General features: G+C 40.2%; 1 protein-coding gene across 1 annotated transcript in view; it reads left to right on the forward strand.

Annotated features, from left to right (window-relative positions):
* The window catches only part of LOC127634586 (reversion-inducing cysteine-rich protein with Kazal motifs-like), an 89,883-nt gene that overhangs the window by 8,688 nt on the left and 57,661 nt on the right, over positions 1 to 23,534 (forward strand). The window contains exon 2 of the mRNA XM_052114202.1: positions 18,902 to 18,963. Within this exon, the coding sequence (XP_051970162.1) occupies positions 18,902 to 18,963 (62 nt within the window). The remainder of the gene's footprint in view (positions 1 to 18,901; positions 18,964 to 23,534) is intronic.

Below are 23,534 nucleotides of genomic sequence, written 5' to 3' on the forward strand. Positions count from 1 at the left end.
ATCATGGTCTTACTTGGAATAAGGAAAATATGCATAGTATAAACAATATGAAAATGCAACCAAATTCTAAACATGCTGGCCCAGGTTATCAACGTCTGTGTTGGCTGTTCAACCAATCTGCCAGCCACTGAAAAATATGCGAAGATTGGAAAACCAAAACCAAAAAACAAGCACTTCTCTGTGGCCACCAACAACGTGAGAATGCTGAACGATACTATCAGCCATGAAACAGGTGAACCAATCACGAACAAAATCGATCACATTATAGCCGAATGCGAGAAATACGACATCGGCATCGTAGCACTCCAAGAGCACCGTCATAAAACATCAGATACGGTGGGCTATAGTCAACACAAACAATGCAGCAACTGGACACTGGCACACTCAGACTCATCATCCATCTGCCATTGAGTATCCATTCTGTACAACAGCAAGATTGCTCAGTTAACCACCTCAATCACAGTCATATTGGAGCGCATAATAATCGTACATATCAAGGGCAATCCAAAAGTATGCATAGTCTCAGCGTACTCCCCAACAGAGACAGTCGAAGAACGTGACAAAGACGAGTTTTACAATGACCTAACTGAGCTAACCAAGTCTATTCCACCACACGCGATTACCATTCTTGCAGGAGACTTTAATGCACGAATTGGTAACGACAGACATTTAACAAACCCAAGAGATGTAGGCGGTCACTGCTATCATATGACAACCAACGATAATGGGTCATGAATGATTCACATGTGTGAAATGGCAAGTCTTTGACCAGCCAACTCTTGCTTCCCGAACCGACCGACAAGGCTGCGCACCTACAGAAGCCAAAAGGTGAATATTACCAACTCGACCACATTTTGTTCAACATAAAGTGGTGGACTTCTTTAAAGAACTGTCGTGCATACAACACCTGCAGCATCGGATCAGAACACAAGATTGTGAGTGCCAAATTCAAGCTTGCGCTGAGATCTAGCAAGACACCACCTAATGCTAGATGCAATTTCATGTACGAGAAATTGAAAATACCAAAATTCAAACACAAATTCAACATGGAAGTGAAAAAATTATTTTAACCCCTCTTTGATGAAGTGGCAATCCAAGAACCACAAGACAAAATTCAAGAGAGAGCAAATGCACTGAATGCTGCACTCGTACAGTAGGTGCAAACGAAAAAGTTCTCCGAAAACAGCCGAAATCTAAACAACCGACCTGGGTCAGCAACACCACACTCCAGCTCATCACCAAAGGAGATCTGAAAGCAAAAACAAAGAGGCATGCCGAAATAAAAATGTTGCACAAGCTTTCGAAGCATACAACGATGCCTATATCAGCGCCAAGCTCGACGCACTAGAACTAGAGAACAAACATCACGAGTACCACAAAGTCTGGAACCTAGTAAATGACATCACTGAAAAACCAAAAGCCGCTTCCGCCAACAAGGTTTGAATGCTCGATGGCAGTACTCCCATCTCCTAGTCTGAACTCCTAAGCGAATGGTCAAAATACTTCTTGGCTCTACTAAACAACAAGATCCTGAAAGTTAACCTTGAAAACTGCCCATTTCCAACAACTGATTTGAGAAAAAGTGTACAAAGATCACACTTCTACTAAGTGTAGGCCTGGAATTGGATAAAGAATATCTAAAGCAAGAGATCACCAGATTGGCAGAGGATAGAAAGTTGATTAAAGAGATATTAACAACAAAAGTTTGGGCATATTTATGGTCAGTATGTTTAATTTGATATTACTGCAGAGTGGGGGTAATTTCAGAAGAAACTCATATGCTGACACCTCAGTTTGAAAACCTCTGGGACCCACAATGACAAGTCCATCCTTCCTCACTCATGTCAGATTCCTTAATTATTAATGACCTTTGAACCACAGGCATTACACTCTCTCCCCCATAAAATACTGGGCCTACCACAGAGGAATGCCGGAGCCGGTTGAAACAAAGATTTGTCCACCATTCAACATTGCGTGTCTTCAACCCTTAAATTCTGAAGACAGGGCAAACGGTGGTCTTTTTCAGCAGACACAGGAATGCAAAAGTGGCATTGGAACATATTTTGTAACACCCTGCCTTCGCTGGACAGACAAAAAGATTGCCTGTTACTTCGACTGTGAAAGAATCCAAGCTTTTGAGGCAAAGAAAAGAAAAACAAAGCAGAAAAACTCCAACAGGAAGTGAACTGGCAGGAAACACAAGTGGTTTTTTTAGTTGCCTTGAAATTCCAGTGATCACCAGCAAACAATGTTGTACAAACCTTTCATTTAAGGTTTTGTCAATGAGTAAATATCCCTTTCACTTGACTTTGTCTAAAGCCGAACTCTATATTTTTCATGATGGAAAATGGGAAGCATATTTTGACACTTGGCGGGTATAAGATGAACCATGACCAGACTGTGCTGCTCTAAAGGCGAGGTGGCCTGTTAGTGGCAGGATACCCTGTCATTACGGCTAGGCAGATGTTCTTGCAGGACCTCCTCAGTGATGACACTTTGGCAAGAGAAAGTGGAGAAAGTCTGGATGCAGTCAAATTCCACTTCATCACAATAACAAAGCAGAATTTTTAAGGACTTTACTCATAATGAAGGGGGATTTATTTAAGCAGTAAGGAATGAGAGGCTGTGCTATATTGTGGATATTGTCACAGCTCAAGGGCATTGTTAGGCATGATGCAAAGCAGTGTAAACAGTAAACAGAACATTGCTAGGCAATCAGAATAACTGTTAGGGTTCTTTTAAAGCAGTTCATTCACACTGCATTCTACAAGGAGGGGTGCAATATCCTACCTTGTAATTTTTTTTAACATAAGCAAGACTCTTAACCCATCAACTGCTCTTTCTTGATACTTGCCATTAAGCATATTTAACCAGGAACAACATACAGTATATAAATTAGATTAGACTCAAGATGGCGCCGAGTATGGCTGCTGCTTTGCGAGCTCCGTTACAACACTGCGGAGCTATGAGTGCTGCGGAGTGATACAAATAGAAGTTCCGTGAAGAGATCAGAGCTGTGTTTTATCATGAATAAAACGCAGCTGTTAACCAATCAACATCCAGGACTGGAAATATCTGTTTTATAAAATACAATAGTAGTTCACCCAAAAATGTAAATTAATGTAAATATGAAGACAATATTTACACATCAGACTTGGAATACACAGACACAGAAGCTTTGGAAGATAGTGCATTAGTTGCATGGACTACTTTTATGGTACTTTTAAGTTGTTTTGTCTTTTTTGGCAGTCTAAACACACTTTGAATTTGGCGGTTCTGCTGATAAAATCTGTCAGTGCTCACAAAAATTCTAAACACTGCCCCCAGTTTCCAAAGGTTGTGCCATAAGTGATCTGTATATTTATGACATAATACAGCCAACTGGAATTCATATTTTATTAACCATACCCCATAAACTAAACCCCAACCCTAAAGCCCTCGGTATACTTCCATTTTGACGTGAATGCTCAAGTGTCTGCATACAGTCGAATGGGAGCATGTCAAGGTATACTCCATATATTTGTGCACACTCTCTCTTCAGGAGTTAAGACCCATAAAGATGTCTTTATATTCCTTCAGACTCGAGTTATACAAATGCAGGTATCTCCATGCCTCTTCACATACATGCTCTTAACTTGCACATCCACTGTTGTTGTGTTTACCTTCATCTCCTGATGTTTAGAGGCGATTTAATCTTCTTCTAGTGCTTCTTCATGACAGCAACAGCTCAAAATGTAAGTGATGCCACCTTATGGGCCCACTAATTAGTGCAAATAACTCCAGGCGCATATGTGATCTGCGCTTTCAAAGACACGGGGTTAGAAAAATTGGGCTGAGGGCATTCAGTGCTTGCGCACTGCGATGATGTTGTGATTTCAGTCATGCGTCCTGTACTTCGTCTTACCAAAGTACACTTAATCTTCGGACTTAAACCTAACCTTCAGTGGAGTAACATTTTAATTTTAGAGTGAAATTGCAATCTCCAAATCATGCTCACCACAGTAAAATTTCATTATTTAGCATAACCTTAGCTAAAGAAGCACAATTTATGATCCAATTGTTGCCTGATTTAACTGCTGATGAGAAATACAGTACAGTACGTTCTTTGACCATAATCTTGATTTTAGACTTCCCCCATTCAAGCTGTTATGTTGCTTGTATCCATAGAAAATAGCTGCCCGGGAGCGTTCCAAAGATGGCTGACCTCCCTTGAAAAGGACTTTGATGGGACTGGAACATAACAAACAGCATGCTGTTTAATGCAATGAAAGCCCAACTATCCAAACTTTGTGGTTACATAATATACTGTGAGCTGACAACATTTCTCCAGTGTTAATTATAGAAAATTATGCTTCTTGAAAATGGCTCAAGGATATAATCAAATACTGGAGGGTCATTTTGTGTTTACTATCCATATGATGAGGCCAAGTGAAAGGGAGTGTCTATTCCCAAGCCATTTGGCAATGGAAGCTAAATGAATAATTCACACACTCAACCACATAAATTCCATATTTTAAAAATGAATAATTTCTGCTCCTTAAGGGTTCTTTTAAAGCAGCTCATTCACACTGCTTTCTACAAGGAGGGGTGCAATATCCTACCTTGTAATTTTTTTTTAACATAAGCAAGACTCTTAACCCATCAACTGCTCTTTCTTGATACTTGCCATTAAGCATATTTAACCAGGAACAACATACAGTATATAAATTAGATTAGACTCAAGATGGCGCCGAGTATGGCTGCTGCGTTGCGAGCTCCGTTACAACACTGCGGTTTATTGTTTGTTTTGTTTACAGTTCTTTTTTTTGTCTTGGATGTTGTCTGCCTTATTGTTTACGACAGACAAATGCTTTTGGACATTGGTTCTACAATTTCACATCGAAAACCGGACTTCAAATTCCTTAATGCCGACCCGCTGTTTACAAACACGCCGGCGGAGCCCTTTGTCTGGGCTGCCCGGCCGCGGAAACGCAGAAGGAAAAGAGGAAAACGAGCCGGCGTTCTCATCAGAGTAAGACGTCGTGCAAATCGACCCCCGCTACCCAGTATACTACTGGCAAATGTTCAGTCTCTGGACAGCAAGCTCTGCGAGCTGAGAGCGCGGATCTCTTTCCAACGAGAAACGAGAGATTGCTGTGTTATCTGCCTTACAGAAACCTGGCTGGCTGCGGAGATTCCAGACTCGGCCATCGAAATCACGGGCTTCTCCGTGCACCGAGCGGACAGAGCGAAAGACCTGTCTGGTAAAAGCAGAGGTGGTGGTGTATGTTTTATGATAAACAAATCATGGTGTGATCAGAGGAACGTACATTTCATCAAGTCTTTCCGCTCTCCTGATCTGGAATTTCTCATGCTTCTGTGTCGACCATTCTGGCTACCGAGGGAATTCACAGCGGTCATCATCACTGCTGTGTACATCCCGCCACAAGCCGACACAGACCAGGCACTCAGGGAACTGTATGGGTGTATAAGTGAGCAGGAAACCGCGCACCCTGAGGCTGCGTTCATTGTTACCGGGGACTTTAACAAAGCCAACTTCAAAACAATCGCTCCAAAATCAACTCAACACACGAGGGGACCGGGTTTTAGATCATTGTTACTCTCCTTTCCGGGATGGCTACAAATCCCTCCCCCGCCCCCCATTTGGCAAATCGGACCACTCTTCCGTTCTGCTTTTGCCCGCTTATAGGCAGAAGCTGAAATGGGAAGCACCCACCCTCAGAAGGATCCAGTGCTGGTCGGACCAATCAGACTCTGCGCTACAAGACTGTTTTGATCACGCGGACTGGGAGATCTTCCGATCCGCCTCTGATGACGACATCGAGGTTTATGCTGACAGCGTAACGTGTTTCATCAGGAAGTGCGTAGAGGATGTTGTTCTGACCAAAACAATACGGATATACCCCAACCAGAAACCATGGGTTAACAGTGAGGTTCACGCGGCACTCAATGCGCGGTCCTCCGCTTTTAATTCTTCTAACACGGAGGAGCGTAAACAAGCCAGTTATGCCCTCCGTAACACTATCAGTGAAGCCAAACGCCAGTACAGGCACAAACTTGAAGGTCAGTTCAACACCACTGACTCTAGAAGTATGTGGCAGGGAATTAATACCATCACGGACTACAAACGGAATAAAGACTCCGCTGTGAACACCGCTGCATCTCTCCCGGACGAACTTAATACATTTTATGCTCATTTCGAGGACAACACCACCGCCCTCGCGGAGAGAGAACGCGCAGCTGACGCCACAGAGGTTGATTCACTCTCCGTCTCTGTTGTGGATATAACCCGATCCTTCCGACGGGTGAACATCCGTAAAGCTGCGGGTCCAGACGGCATTCCGGGCCGCATCATCAGAGCATGTGCGAATCAACTGGCTTGTGTTTTTACAGACATTTTCAATCTGTCCCTCTCCCTGTCTGTAGTCCCCACATGCTTCAAAACATCAACCATTGTGCCTGTACCGAAGCAAGCCACAATCACTTGCTTAAAAGACTGGTGTCCTGTTGCTCTGACCCCCATCATCAGCAAATGCTTTGAGAGGTTAATCAGAGATTACATCTGCTGTTCTGCCCACCTCTTTGGACCCATTGCAGTTTGCCTACCGCAACAACCGCTCCACTGATGATGCCATTGCATCTACACTACACACTGCTCTCTCCCATCTGGAAAAAAGGAACACATATGTGAGAATGCTGTTTGTTGACTACAGCTTAGCATTCAACACCATAGTGCCCTCCAAGCTTGATATGAAACTCCGGGCTCTGGGCTTAAACAGCTCGCTGTGCAGCTGGATCCTGGATCAGGCAGACGTCAGGTGGTTAGAATGGGCAGCAACATCTCCTCATCACTGACCCTCAACACTGGAGCCCCGCAGGGCTGTGTTCTCAGCCCCCTACTGTATTCACTGTACACACACGACTGTGTGGCAACACATAGCTCCAATGCCATCATTAAGTTTGCTGACGATACGACGGTGGTAGGTCTGATCACTGACAATGATGAAAGAGCCTACAAAGAGGAGGTGCACACTCTGACACGCTGGTGTCAGGAGCACAACCTCTCCCTCAACGTCAGTAAACCAAGGAGCTTGTGGTGGATTTCAGGAGGAAAGACGGAGAACACAGCCCCATCACCATCAATGGAGCACCGGTAGAGAGAGTCAGCAGTTTCAAGTTCCTCGGTGTCCACATCACTGAAGAACTCACATGGTCCGTCCACACTGAGGCCATTGTGAAGAAGGCTCACCAGCGCCTCTTCTTCCTGAGACGGCTGAGGAAGTTTGGAATGAACCAACACATCCTCACACGGTTCTACACCAGCACTGTAGAGAGCATCCTGACTGGCTGCATCACTGCCTGGTACGGCAATAGCACCGCCCACAACTGCAAAGCCCTGCAAAGGGTGGTGCGAACTGCCAGAAACATCATCGGAGGTGAGCTTCCCTCCCTCCAGGACATATACACTAGGCGGTGTGTGAAAAAAGCTCGGAGGATCATCAGAGACTCCAGCCACCCGAGGCATCTGCTACCATCAGGCAGGCGGTATCGCAGCATCAAGACCCACACCAGCCGACTACATGACAGCTTCTTTCCCCAAGCAGTCAGACTGTTGAACACTTGATCACGATCAATAATTAGCACTGCACTTTATTCATCTATAATCTCACACTGGACTGTCAACATATTCTCCTCAATATACTACTTCATATATATATATATATATATATATATATATATATATATATATATATATATATATATATTTCATATACTCCTTACTTATTGTATTGTGTATTGTATATTGTGTGTATTGTTTACTGTACATTGTATATAATTATTGTGTTGTGGAAGTATGTGTACATTTGATTTGTAAATTGTTTTGTGTAAGTATGTTGTTTTACTGTAATTGGTATATGTCTCGTCACTGTCATGACTGCTATGTTGCTCGGAACTGCACACAAGAATTTCACCTACTGTTGCAACAAGTAGGGCAACAAGTTTTGCAACAAGTAGTTGCAAAAACTGATCCAGTTTTGTGTTCAATCAGATGGCATGTAAACGGACTGTGGCTGAGCCATCTTCAGCTGAAACTCTCCAGCTTCAGAGTACCTGAAGATTAAGTTTGAACCTAAAACTTCTTTTTGCATATCAAACCATTAGGTCTTCACATTTTGGAAGTAAATGAATATGAAACACCAAGATTGATCTCACTTGAATTTGACAACAGTAGGTGGAAAGTTCTTCAGCTGAAATCGGTCTGTGCTTACCGAAATTTGAACCACTGCCCCCAGTGGCCGAAGCTGGAAGTGTTGTTGAACGTATAGGCACGTGAGCTTCATTTTCCTGGGTGAAATGTCCACAGAGTGGAATCAAACTTGAGTTATAAAGCGAGTACACTCAACAGGAATGGACATTTTATTAACTCTTTCCAATAACCCAAACCCCAACCCTAAACCTAACCATCAGTGGAGTAAAAATGTAATCTTAGAGGTTAATTGCAACCTCTGAATCTTTTAATTGATTATATAAACATGATTACTTCCTGGTTTAACAGCTGTGATTGTAATGTATTTATTCATCTAGCTCAACTGGTAGCTCATGGCAATAGTAACAAAATGTGTACCTTGAATCCACCGTCAGTTGCTTTGGATAAAAGTGTATGCCAATTGTGTAAATTTACCGTAAATGCCTCATATTAGTCATTTGAGTTTTGAAATGAGTCATAATGCATAGGTCCTGGATTTTGACAGTGCTCCTGTAAACATAATTTTCCCTCCTGATATTGTAATTATTAAAATCATCTGCAATCAGTGTTATCTCAATGCACTGCAGACTGCATCTGCTTATTTCTCAGATCTTCCATGTTGTCAAACCATCAAAGTGTCTTTGTAGCCACATGCCAGCTCCTTACTCCAGGAGGAAATGGCAAGGCTTTGCTGGGGCAGATGATCCATTCATGCTGAAGAAGGCATGTGTCAGTATGGCGTAAATGATAACTCACATGCTCACTGGTTACTTTTGGGCTGCCATGTGTCGTATATGGTCAATGGTTTGCTCCATGGAGGGGTGAAAGGCTGAACTTGAAGAAGGGATGTATCTCAACCAAAGGTCAAACTATGTGTCAAACTAAGTGTGTATTGTACATGGTGGGTTGCATCTTGAATTCACTTTTTTGACTGGCTGAGAAAACTTTCCGCCCATGCAGATTTTGGGAAGAGGAAGATTCTTTGTGTGAGAAATTCACACAACTGCAGTTATGGCTTGTGCAATGATATGCTACTGGATATATTTTTTATTTTTACTCACTCAAAGTAGTTGGCCGATACAGAATGATTCCATTACAAAAGAGAAGGAAATGATTGGCTGAGTAGGCTGTCATTAAATGGGATGTCACCAAAAAATCACAGGTCACATTTCACCCCAAAATCAAAAAATAAGAAATTTTTCTTTTTATATTGAAAATGAAGCCTTTTTAGGATAATTAAGATAATTTTGCATAGTGACATTATGTTCATCATAGTTCAACACATCTCAAATTGTCGTAACTGTAATGTTTTAAAATTGTAGTTTAGGAATTCCCATTATTCTCAATGGTGATACTCAATAGATGTTCATTGTAATAATATATACTGTAATAATATTTATGTTAATATGTAAAATTGTGTAATATATTGTGTTATATATAAATATATTCCAAACATGTTCTTGCCACATTTCGTGAGATTTACCCAACAGCTTCCTTAAGTCAAAATGCTCAAAAGAGCACATACGCCTGGACAAAGTCTTTCCTTGTCACTGTCAAAGGAGAAACACGGTCTACTGTATCTTGCCACATGGCTCCCACTGAATGAATATTGTACCCAAAGTCAGCCTGGTCTTTTCAACTGTCCATTACTCCATTGTGTCCCTCAGACCCCCTTCTGGGTGACAGTGCATGCTTCTTTACAGGTTGAAAGGATTACCCCAGGCCCCACACAGGCCTCTATCACTCACTGCTTTTGTTGATTTAGGTCATTGTTTATCTTCGAGGTTGTCCAGGACTACCCTCCAACTGTGAAGTCCATCACCTCTTTCCACCCATGTAACAATGCATCACATCATTGCAGACCAAAACGGCTTTAATTGGTCCACCTTGTAACAAGAAACTGTTCCCCAAGTTGCCACTTTTGAAGTTGTAAAATAAGGGACACTTAAATGGGGGAGAATATTTCTGCTGCTACAAATGGAACGTTTCCATGCCATCACTGGAAAGACCTCGTGACCTCAGCCCTCTCGTGAACGCGCATACCGCTGCCTAACTGAAGCGATTATTTATAGTTAAAAAGTAATAAAATATTGATATTTTTTGCACCAAAAGCAATCACATCACTTTATAAGACATTATTTTAGCAACTGGATTCGTATGGATGATGTTAATTCTGATTGTCTGTACTTTTTGGAGCATTACAAATCGTGTTACAATCCACATCCATTATAGGGACCTACTGAGTTATTTTTCTATTTTTATTCAAACATGTTCTGCTGAAGAAAGGAAGTCATACACATCTGGGATGGCAAGAGGGTGAGTAAATTATGGGTAAACTATCCCTGTAAGGAGCTATTCCTATGTGATCTAACCCTTTTGTCTGTGCAACCTAATGCCCTACATTTTTTCAGTGTATCCAGTGCTGGAATCAGCGGACCTCTCTGAATACACTAGTGGACTAAACACAGATTCAACTCATGGCCAGTGTCTCTGTTCCACTGCTCATTAGCAGCCTATAGGCCTCTCAGCGCTATGCATCCCAACCAGCCCCTGTGTAACTGTCATTGTTCATTAAAGGTCTCACAGTGAGAAACAGTTAGGTTCACTGCACAACTTGTATAATGTAAACGCTGAAACTCACCATGTTGCTCAACTCAATAAGCAACAGACACAATGTTGTTGTTTTATGCTGCACATTGTTTTTTTCCAGAGGAACATGCAAACACTACTACATCTGGTAGAAGTGTTCATTGCATGACGTTTATCAATTTTCATGGCAACAGTAATTTGATTGGTCTTGGCTGAATGTCTTGCAAGCACAAAAGATGGCAGACGGACAGCCAGGGAGAGCAAAACTGAATGGTCCAGTGCTCCTTCAATTGTGTCATTAAAATCCCAGCTCGTTAAGCGACCCTGGCTGCGGCCACAAAGAGGCCACAAATTGCCCTGCTTTCCTTCCACTCAACCACAATATGGATTGGTAGTTGCCCTTTATGCTAATCGAAGCCCAACATCTTCAATTCAAGAGGAATATAGCATTTTTAGAAGTCTCAAGTCAAATTAGAAAAGAATGTTCTAAGAGACAGACATCTGGTATAGAAAGAGGCATATTCATTAAATGCTTTGTTAAGCAATGGGTCAGCTATGCAATTTTCATAAAGATTTAATTTCAAACCTAGAAGTCACACACATTATATAAATTCTGTTTTCACACAAACTCCCATTATCAATTGATGTTTCTACCATAATGGATGTGGTAAAGGATGTGGTAAAGTGGTATAATACACATTGACCATTTGCTAGAGCAGGGGTACTCAATTAAAGTTCCAAGAGGTCCGGTCTCTACATTTCCTTCCCAGCAAAGGTCCTGATAATGATATGTAGCTGGTGTCAGTCGTTATATGGTTAGGAAATGATGTATCTTTTATTGAATAGTTTTTATAACTTGCCACATTGGCAGCAATAGTACTTAGTAAAAAAAAAAAAAAAAGATATTTTCTACCAAAAGATTCAAATATTTAATAAAGACTTTATTAGTTGATATGCAAATTAAAATATACATTCGGAATCTATAATCTGTATATAGTGAGGCAACACATGCAGAGCGGGAATAAACCAAGCGCATTCAACGCCAGTGAATAAAGCGTGTAGAGCAAGACACGCTTTATTCCCTCTATATAGAGAAATATTTATCTCTAGCTCTGAATGCTATTTATTCCCGCTCCATGTGTGTATACACATATGCTTACACAATCAGTTAGCCAGGTGTCAGACAACTAACACAAAGATTCAGAGCTCAGTCCGGATTGAATTGTCCTTCGATCCGTATCCAGAAGGGAGTCCGCCTATTGAGTACCCCTGTGCTAGAGAATCCACTGTATTCTAATAATATGGAACCACACAGTCAAAGTTCAACATTGCTGCCAAGCTCAGCAATATCAAAATTTGACTCTAGAAAGTGTAAGTCTAAAAACAATGCCACATCTACCAGGATTACTAGTGTATGCTAGTTAGTCAGGTCCCTCTACTAAGTGCCCTGCTGGTGTCTGGGACATGTTCAACCTTTTTCTCCCTATTATTGGTGAAGGGCATGGCACTTTGACCAGACAGTCTGTGAAGGAATGCAAGTGGCTTTGCTTTGCCCTCTGAAGTAGGGAGTGCATGGGAATGGCTGTCCTTTAAAAGCTAATATCCCTCCCCCTTATATATCCTCCTATCTATATTGAGAAAGTCAAACATGGGCCAGCTCTAGTCTGAAATCCAACTTTTGTAATTTCTGCAATGAGTTTTCACACCAAAATCATTATGGTTTAACAAAGTAGAATTTGATAGACTGGTTGTGCAAAGTGTCATTAATGGACTGAGTGATAGTTAAAAACTTAGGGGGTTGTTCACACTTAATACGTTTTTGGATCCATCTGTGTTGTTTGTGTAAATGTGCTAGACGGACATCTTTGGCCAGTGCACAGCATATCATTGTTTTTTCAGTGTCTTGCAAAGGAACGCTATGTTTTGTAGATGCTTAACTTCAACTTTTAAGAACATGTTTTGATACACCTGCATTCTGTTCTATTTGCTTTGCTGCATCTAGATTTTTATAGAAAAAATGCATTGGTATGAATGGCCCCTTAGCGTTACAGATTAATACAAAACCCTAACCCTAAGAATTAAACTTGAGTTTCCCACACCATTTGTGGTATGGAGATAATTGATGCCATATATTATATAATATACATATTGTTTATTCTTTATATGTTTACTTGCTTCATATTATTATATTTATATAATTCATTGTTATTATTATTATTATTATTATTATGTGTGCTACAATTGTTCTAAGCGATCTGACATTAAATGGCACATATAAGCTAGCAACCACCCATAGCAACATGCCAAACACCACTCAGAACACTTTAGCAAATGCATAGCAACTTGCTAAACACCATTCAGAACACTTTAGCAAATGCATAGCAACTTGCTAAACACCATTCAGAACACTTTAGAAACCCCATAACGTGCTAAACACTACTCTGAACACTTTAACAACTGCATAACATGCTAAAAACCACTCTGAACAATTTAGCAACCACACAGCAACATGCTAAATCTGAGAACACTTTAGCAAACATATAGCAACGTGCTAACCACCTCAGAACTCAACTGCATAGAGATGTGTTAAACACCACTGAGAACACTTTATCAGCTATATAGCAATGTGCTAAACAATACTTAGAGTGCACTTTAGCAGCCACATAGCAACGTGCTAGTCAATACCCTTACAAAAATTGAGAGTTAATGGAAATTTGCCACAAATTGACGCAAATGTGCCACTGATTATTTTCACATAGAAAACCTGCGGCAAATTTTCCATTGTTGGCAAAGGTTTGTTGCAGGCTCAACACTACCGGTAAAGAGCAAACTTCTGGCAAAACATTTGCAGCGAATCACAAGCTCATTTGCATGTGCATTTAATGAGTTTTTGCTGCAAATTTGTGGCAAGTTTGCGACTAGTATTCCAGAACTGTAAGTGTAAGTGTACTTGGAACACTTAAGCAACTGTATTGTGATGTGCTAAACACCACTGAGAACAATTTAGCAAAATGCAATAGCAACGTGCTAAACAATACTCAGAACATTTTAGCAATCACATAGCAACATGCTGATCGCCACTCAGAACACATTTGCAACTGCCGTATAGCAATGTCCTGGCAACAACCCACAACAACCTAACATCGTGGTGTTGACTTTTGAACCTGCAAGGACCTCTTGAAAAATCTAGATGTTTTTCTATCACCTTTTACATTTTGATATTCTGACTAAATTGTACAGAATAATCACATACTGTGTAGATTTAACTTAGTCAGAATGAAGATTTAGCAACATAATCACACTCTCGTCCTTTAGAGCGATGGATATATCCGTTCCAGTTGTGTATTTTGGAGATAAATCCAAGGCTTTGAGGATAAATATAATTCTCACGGCCTTCAATGTAAGCAGTTCAGGGTCCAGGGTCCAGGGTCTCACGACCACATATTGAAACCCCCCCACCCTGTACTTGTACCCCTTGCCCTCTCGTCTGGTTCTCATTGGTGTTTGATCAGCTTCGTTGAGGCTGTCAAAGTGCCTCCCTTTAAGGTTTTCTTTCATTCCTGTCAGAGATCCAGCAGTCTCTGGACATCAGATGTGCATTTTCACAAGCACCCTTTGCACATGCATGGCTAGCTTTACCCTTCTCCCATACTTTCTGGGGAGTTCTTTCCCCACTGCTAAAAACGATCGTGTGAAGTACACTTGGCAAAAGAAGCACTGGTGGATAGCATCCTCAAGCCTATCTGAATTGGGCCAGTTTGGATGTTAGCAAGCGGAAGAGGGATGTTCAGGAGCATTGAGGAGGGGGAGGAGTTGGGAGAGGGGAAGATGGGTTTGAAGAGGGGAATTCCTTTGATGTGGCTTGTGGGTAGCATTATTACTATTCTTCAGAAAAACAGGGACACAGAAGCTATTAAGCATAAAATACTAGCACATGTTGCATCCATGGAGGAGTTGCTCTTTAGTACTTGATAGAGATCTGGTTCCCAGGCACCCAAGCTTAGCTTAACTGAAAATACCATGCAGCCTTGGAATTTTCTTGTTGGTTATTTGGAAAATGTTAAGACATAATGGTTAATGACATGACCTGCAAACAGGAAACAAAAATACTGCCCCCTATGTCTGTGGATACAAAGAGGAAAAATGTACTCAGAAGTTGCTCTTTCAAAACTCTAGAGAATTATTGGAGATCTCTATTATGTTTAATTTAAATATGAACTTTTGTTCAGATGTTTTTCCTAAAATATTATAGGAGTAAGATATTTCAGATCTCTCTCCAGAAAAGAAAAAAATCTCCATGGCAAAGGTTTCCATTTTATGAATTAAATTACTTGGTATTCATGTTATCATTTAGAGTGTCCTCTAAAAAAATCCACATGACATGATCTTTGAAAATTTGGGCAACATACTGTGCCAAGTGTCTGTTAAAAGAGACCACAATTATTCATGTAATTCAAAGACTTTATGAAATGCAACCATTTTAGATTGGTATGTAATTTCTTGAATTTTTGTTTAAAAGGGGGTGCAGGTTAACAAGTTAGTCTCAATTTAATCTCAGTGCAAGTCAATTGGACCAGATCATTTTTGTCCAATTCTCTTTTCTTCTTTTTTCCTCCCAACCCAACTCATGTTCAGCCTCACCAGCTTTAAAAAGCCTAATCATTTGAAATTTGGAATACAAAAAACACAAATGTTCTTGTCTAATTGTGCAGTACATTTAAGCACTAAATGCATCTAAAATGGCTTTGAAATGGTCCTTTGCATAACTTTCAATTAATTGCAGTACACAAAACCCTACTTCGCTGTGGCTTTACTAGATCATTGGCCCCTCGTGAATAGTAATCTCCAACCCAATCTCATGAAAAGTCATACATAATTTACGAGTTGGGTATTTTGTATGGTCTTGCATGATGTTGTTCGTACGACTTCATCACTTGCAAATTTCCAGATGTCTAATGCGGAAGTAAGCACGAGTTCGGTGTACGAGGCATTAAGGACATACTTATTAATATTGTGCCCATACCCAAACCCCATATCTAAACTTAACCAATCAGTAGAGTGTGTAAACATGATAGGAAGCTGTTTTGTGTGACAGAAGCAAGTAATCGTCTTGTATTAGATGGAAATGATGTCCAGCGACGCCATTGGCTGTAGTGGAAGTCATAGGAATTCAAACGCGTGCAGTTGGTTGATATCATACCCATTAGCCAAATTTAGAAAAGTCATATGAATCCTGACAATTTTGCCATGAGAGTGTGTTGGCAATCTAAAAAAAATTCTGTGTGTGACTCACAAAGTGACAGTATGTTTATTATGGCTTTAAAACCCCATCATGTATGTTGGTAACAGGGCCATGGAACCCATTAAACAAAACAACTGCTTCCATTTACAGGCTTACTTCAGAGACAATGGAGGTCTATTCCTCAACCTCAAAAGAACAACAATGCCACAAGAGCTGAGACATGTTTCTTAAAGTGAAGATTTATTGCACAGTTTACATCCGCACCACAGACAAGCACCCATCCATACACTGTCCCTTACAAATGCATGCACGCTCCAACATGTTAAAAAACCACTGGTGTCAGCTCTATAAACGGTGTCAGCTCTATAAACTATTGTGTCCTTTAATCAGAAGGATGAAAGGAAAGGGGTGCTGGTGTATCTCACTTCCTCTGGATGTCTGGTCATTTCAAATCCAGACACACTTGGACCTAAAGCAGATCTCAGCAAACAAATGTATGTTCTTAAAACATTTTCCAAAGGTTACAATGTGGTTGTGGGAACCATGAAAATGTCAATTTTGTAAGGAATAGTTCACCCAGAAATTACAATTTTGTAATAATTTACCCTTATGTCATTTACTGCAAATAACACTACAACTTATCAGGTTAACACTCTAGCCTCTGCGAATGGGCTTCTCTCATAGTGCTCATGAACATGCAATGGATGTCAAGATTTTCTCTGCAAAATTACTTGAAACATGCTGTGAAACATGTTTGCCTTCAACATATAGTTTAAAGGATGTACAAACAGTGTGGCACAAGAATGTTTTGTTCTGATGTTGTAAGAACTTTTATTGAATTCTAATCAAATCACAAGGATGTTCCATTAACTATATTTTAACAATGTTTGTTACCAACCTTTATAATGTTAGCCAAAATTGGAATGCTCCACGTTAGGTAGTGTACATCTAGACCCTCTTATCCTTCCAGACCCTCTTACTCAATACCCTTATGATTCCCTCCAGAGCCCCTCTTCTTAACTCACTATAGACACCAAAGAAGAGCATTTAATAGTACACACAGTTCATCCACACACCTCAGTCACAATTGCTGCTTCCCTTTGGCACTTTTCTCCTCCTTTACTGAGACAGAGGAGAAAAGGCAGAGATAGATACAACAAAGCAGAAGAAACGGATCAAATCACATTGATGAAAGGAACCGGCCTGGATGAGACGCAAATGGAGGGAGGCTGAGTCTGGGCTGACATGAAAGTGCTTCATTTTGATAATGATGACTTTTTCCAGAGGAGCTCAAACAGATGACAATATGTTTTTCCAAAGTTCTCAAAGCCACAACTCTCCCTTTTGATTAGTATAAGCAAACAGTTGAGCACACAGAATAGGAGCATGCACCTTACTGAACCATGTTGCACCCTGTTGTACCTTCTCATTTCCTTTGGGGTTCCCTTTGAATGACAGTTATGTTGCTGTACATTTGACTGTCCTTATAGTTCTGCTTCATGTACAGTTCATGTCAAGTAGCATCTCAAATTTGTTCATAGGCTACTGCTTCACTGCATCCAAAGTCAGATTCTGACCTGATATCTCTAACGTTCGACCATAAAGGCATTTGACACTTGAAAGACCTGTTAGCTATGCAGTTGTTTGACATTGCTGTGTAAGCTTTGCAGTGGTTTTAAAAATGGCAACACTACTGTTAGTTTTGCTGTTGTTTGACAATGGCAATGCTATGGTTAGCTTAAAAGTTAATTGAAAATTCTAGCAACTCCTTACAAAAACAAAAAACTAATTTGCAACTCATTATTTTCAAATGCAAATGAGCTTTCAATTCAACGCTACTGTTAGCATTGCAGTTGATTGAAAATGCTACTGTTAGCTTTGCAATTGTTTGACAATGCTACTGCTAGCTTTACAGTTGTTTGATAATGCTACTGTCAGCTTTGCAATTGTTTTAAAACAGCAACACTACTATACACTTTGCAGTTATGACAACGACAGTGCTACTGTTGGCTTTGCAGTTAATTGAAAAATGCCAGTGCCACTATTAACAACTGTGGAATGGTGGTGGCGTAGTGGGCTAAAGCACATAACTGTTAAACAGAAGGTCGTTGGTTTGATCCCACAGCCACCACCATTGTGTCCTTGAGCAAGGCACTTAACTCCAGGTTGCTCCAGGGGGATTGTCCCTGTGACAAGTGCACTGTAATTGCTTTGTATAAAAGTGTCTGCCAAATGCATAAATCTAAATGTTAGCTTTGCAGTTGTTTGAGAATAATGCTACTGTTAGCTTTGCAGTTGTTTGATAGTGGTAGTGCTACTGTTAGCTTTTTTGTAGTTGTTTAAAAATGGTAATATTACTGTTAGCTTTGCAGTTAAATGAAAAAGTCAGCTCTATTGGTAGCTTTACAGATGTTTTAAAATGTTAACACTACTGTTAGTTTCGGTAATACTAGCTTCATTATATTTTTTGACAATGAAACTAACCAATTATGTCCTACTTTTGGCTTTAAGAATGTTCATGACATTAATTAAAATACATCACTATTTAGCATTAACTCTTTTTCGTCAAGTTTGTGTTGTGACTACTAATTTGTGGTGCAATGTGAATTAAACACTACACTTAGAGTGCACCATTCTTAAAACAGATAAAGCCACAATGTCCATATACAGTATAGTGGACATTTCAAGATACAAAACATTAGACTGGCTATTCATGGGGGAATACAAAGGTATTCTCTGTTGACAGGGCTTAAAGTGAAAAGTTTTGGGAGTACATGGGATCAAATGGGACTGAACTTGCCTTCTTTCTGTGTGTTTTCTAGATCCCTCCTGCTGCCATCATGCCGCAGAACTCTTTCCTCAGTGTAGTGAAGCATGTGAACAGGTAATACACATACACATTCACACTAACAAAATGAAGTAAACCAACAGCAGAACAAAATCTGTAAAGACATCCATGTAAAATAATGAAAGGGCTTATATTTCCAAGTAGCTTTGGTGCGTAAGCTAAAAAATCATATAACTTTATTGTCACTCAACCATATACACTAGTGCAACAGTGAGTGATATTCTTGGGTGCATTTCTGAGCAACATAGCAGTCATGACAGTGATGAGACATATACAAATTTACAATAACATCAGATTACACAACACAATATACATATCTAATATACACATAACTACACAAGATAATATACAATAATAATATACAATGTACAGTATACAATACGCACAATATAGAATACACAGTATACAATAAAAATAGTATATATAAAACATACAGTATGTTGAATTGTGCTGTATTGACATTCAGGCTGTCGGTTAATAGTCAGTTGCCAGTTTTGGTAAGAGAGAATATAATTTATGACAGTCCAGTGTGAGATAATATGATTATAATTTAATAAAGTGCAGTGCTGATGTATATTGATCGTGAGAGATCAAGAGTTCAAAAGTCTGATTGCGTGGGGGAAGAAGCTGTCATGTAGTCGGCTGGTGCGGGTCCTCCTGCTGCGAAACCGCCTGCCTGATTATAGCAGTGAGAGCAGCTCATGGCTCGGGTGTCTGGAGTCTCTGATGATCCTCCAAGCTTTTTTCACACACCACCTGGTATAGATGTCCTGGAGGAAGGGAAGCTCACCTCCGATGATGTGTCTGGCAGTTGCGCACCACCATTTGCAGGGCTTTGTGGTTGAACACGGGGCTGTTGCCGTACCAGGCAGTAATGCACACAACAGTGCTGGTGTAGAACCATGTGAGGATGTGGTGGTTCATTCCAAACTTCCTCAGCCGTCTCAGGAAGAAGAGGCGCTGGTGAGCCTTCTTTACAACTGTGTGAGTTCCTCTGTGATGTGGACACTGAGGAACTTGAAGTTGCTGACTCTCTCCACCAGTGCTCCATTGATCGTGATGGGGCTGTGTGCTCTGTCTTTTCTCCTGAAGTCCACCACAAGCTCCTTGGTCTTAATGACGTTGAGGGAGAGGTTGTGCTCCTGACACCAGCGTGTCAGAGTGTGCACCTCCTCTCTGTTGGCTGACCATTGTCAGTGATCAGACCTACCACCATTGTATCATAGCAAACTTAATGGAGTTATGTGTTGCCACACAGTCATGTGTGTACAGTGAATACAGGAGTGGGCTGAGAACACAGCCTTGTGAGGCTCCAGTGTTGAGGGCCAGTGATGAGGAGATGTTGTTGCCCATTCTAACCACCTGGCATCTTATTGACAGGAAGTCCAGGATCCAGCTGCACAGCGAGCTGTTTAAGCCCAGAATTTCACATCAAGCTTGGAGGGCACTATGTGTTGAATGCTGAGCTGTAGTCTACAAACAGCTTTCTCACATATGTTTTCCTTTTTTCCAAGTGGGAGAGAGCAGTGTGTAGTGTAGATGCAATGGTATCATCAGTGGAGCGGTTGTTGCAGTATGCAAACTGCAGTGATTCCAGTGATGGAGGCAGCACAGAGCAGATGTAATTTTTGATTAGTCTCTCAAAGCATTTGGTGATGTTGGAGGTCAGAGCAACAGGACACCAGTCAATTAACAATAAATCATACTATAGTCCAAAAGAGAGGGGAAGATCACACATGTGTACAAACATTTTTTTAGTTTATTAAGAGGCCAAAAATTGCTTAGTGCAAAGACAAAACGTTTTCTATTTACATCGTCATCAGTGTCCCATTAACAATAGTGGGCCTGATTCCATTTATAAAGAGGGAGTATTTACCATATTTGTCCTACTAGAATAGAATTAAAAATACACAAATGTTTGCTAAATGTTTTAGACATATATTGCCTCTTTATATGGTATACTACCATTCACATATATTACTAAAGTAACAAAGACAAGTTATCAAGTATCTACGTGTATATATTAGGATATAGAGAAGGACAGCAATTACAAACCCGATTCCAAAAAAGTTGGGACACTGTACAAATTGTGAGTAAAAAAGAAATTGAATAATTTACAAATCTCATAAACTTATATTTTATTCACAATAGAATATAGATAACATATCAAATGTTGAAAGTGAGACATTTTGGAATGTCATGCCAAATATTGGCTCATTTTGGATATCATGAGAGCTACACATTCCAAAAAAGTTGGGACAGGTAGCAATAAGAGGCCGGAAAAGTTAAATGTACATATAAGGAACAGCTGGAGGACCAATTTGCAACTTATTAGGTCAATTGGCAACATGATTGGGTATAAAAAGAGCTTCTCAGAGTGGCAGTGGCTCTCAGAAGTCAAGATGGGCAGAGGATCACCAATTCTCCCAATGCTGCGGCGAAAAATAGTGGATTAATATCAGAAAGGAGTTTCTCAGAGAAAAATTGAAAGAGTTTGAAATTATCATCATCTACAGTGCATAATATCATCCAAAGATTCAGAGAATCTGGAACAATCTCTGTGCATAAGGGTCAAGGCCGGAAAACCATACTGGATGCTTGTGATCTTCGGGCCCTTAGACGGCACTGCATCACATACAGGAATGCTACTGTAATGGAAATTACAACATGGGCTCAGGAATACTTCCAGAAAACATTGTCGGTGAACACAATCCACCGTGCCATTCGCCGTTGCCGGCTAAAACTCTATAAGTCAAAAAAGAAGCCATATCTAAACAGGATCCTGAAGCGTAGGCGTTTTCTCTGGGCCAAGGCTAATTTAAAATGGACTGTGGCAAAGTGGAAAACTGTTCTGTGGTCTGACGAATCAAAATTTGAAGTTCTTTTTGGAAAACTGGGACGCCATGTCATCCGGACTAAAGAGGACAAGGACAACCCAAGTTGTTATCAGAGCTCAGTTCAGAAGCCTGCATCTCTGATGGTATGGGGTTGCATGAGTGCGTGTGGCATGGGCAGCTTACACATCTGGAAAGGCACCATCAATGCTGAAAGGTATATCCAAGTTCTAGAACAACATATGCTCCCATCCAGACGTCGTCTCTTTCAGGGAAGACCTTGCATTTTTCAACATGACAATGCCAGACCACATACTGCATCAATTATAATATCATGGCTGCGTAGAAGGATCCAGGTACTGAAATGGCCAGCCTGCAGTCCAGATCTTTCACCCATAGAAAACATTTGAACACATCTTTCACCCATCATAAAGAGGAAGATGCGACAAAGAAGACCTAAGACAGTTGAGCAACTAGAAGCCTGTATTAGACAAGAATGGGACAACATTCCTATTCCTAAACTTGAGCAACTTGTCTCCTCAGTCCCCAGATGTTTGCAGACTGTTATAAAAAGAAGAGGGGATGCCACACAGTGGTAAACATGGCCTTGTCCCAAATTTTTTGAGATGTGTTGATGCCATGAAATTTTAAATCAACTTATTTTTCCCTTAAAATTATAAATTTTCTCATTTTAAACATTTGATATGTCATCTATGTTGTATTCTGAAATTTGAAACTTCCACGTCATTGCATTCTGTTTTTACTCACAATTTGTACAGTGTCCCAACTTTTTTGGAATCGGGTTTGTATATAAAAAATTACATATTCAAATGTCCCATTATATTATTATATAACCATATACCAATAATATTCATTATTCAAAAAATAATTGTTGTATGCATACAACAATTATGATTCAAATCATAAGCACATGCAAATAGAGATGCGTCATAGTAATCCTATAGAAAACAGCTGAGGGACAAATCTTCATTCATTCCATTGGGATGTAAAGATTTTAAGTGAAATATCCATCTGGATTATCATGTCAAGAACAAAATTAGACAATGGAGTTTTATTAATTCTTGATTCAAGGAAAAACTTGAGAGCTTCCACATATCATGTGGGATGTTGGTATATAAAGAAACAACATCTAATGTGACAAGAAAGATATTTGCATCACAACCTTCAAAGTTATCTTTTATCTGTTAAAATCACTTGTAACCTTCAAATAAGATGGAAGTTGTTCCACCAAAGATTTAAGAATTCGATCAGCATAATGAGATATGGGCTCCAAAAGACTTTCATTGGAAGCCACTATAAGGCAACCAGGAGGATGAATCAAAGATGGATGAACTTTAGACAAGTTCTAAAGTTCATGACAGGAGTTACTGGAAAATCCTTAATAACATGCTTCAATTCCACTGAGATAATTAAAGCTTTATCATATGCATCATGCAAAAAGGTATCAATCTTTTTCCCATTACTTTGTGTTTTTGAAGCTGCATCAAAATCTGTTGTTCTTTAAAGCCACAATACTTGGCCTTGGGTATCTTCAGAGTTTTATCAATATCCACATAAACCAAATTGCAAAAAGTTTCAATTGGTGCATTATTAACAGGAGGGCAAAAATAAGTTTTAGCTCTAAAGGATTTATTCCCAGACATTGGCTGATCTTGTCTCTGTACAACATCTTTTTTTTATCCCCTTTTCTCCCAATTTGGAATCCTCAATTCCCACTACTTAGTAGGTCCTCGTGGTGGCACAGTTACTCAC

The sequence above is a fragment of the Xyrauchen texanus genome, chromosome 41 (assembly GCF_025860055.1).
Source record: "Xyrauchen texanus isolate HMW12.3.18 chromosome 41, RBS_HiC_50CHRs, whole genome shotgun sequence".
Lineage (NCBI taxonomy): Eukaryota > Metazoa > Chordata > Actinopteri > Cypriniformes > Catostomidae > Xyrauchen > Xyrauchen texanus.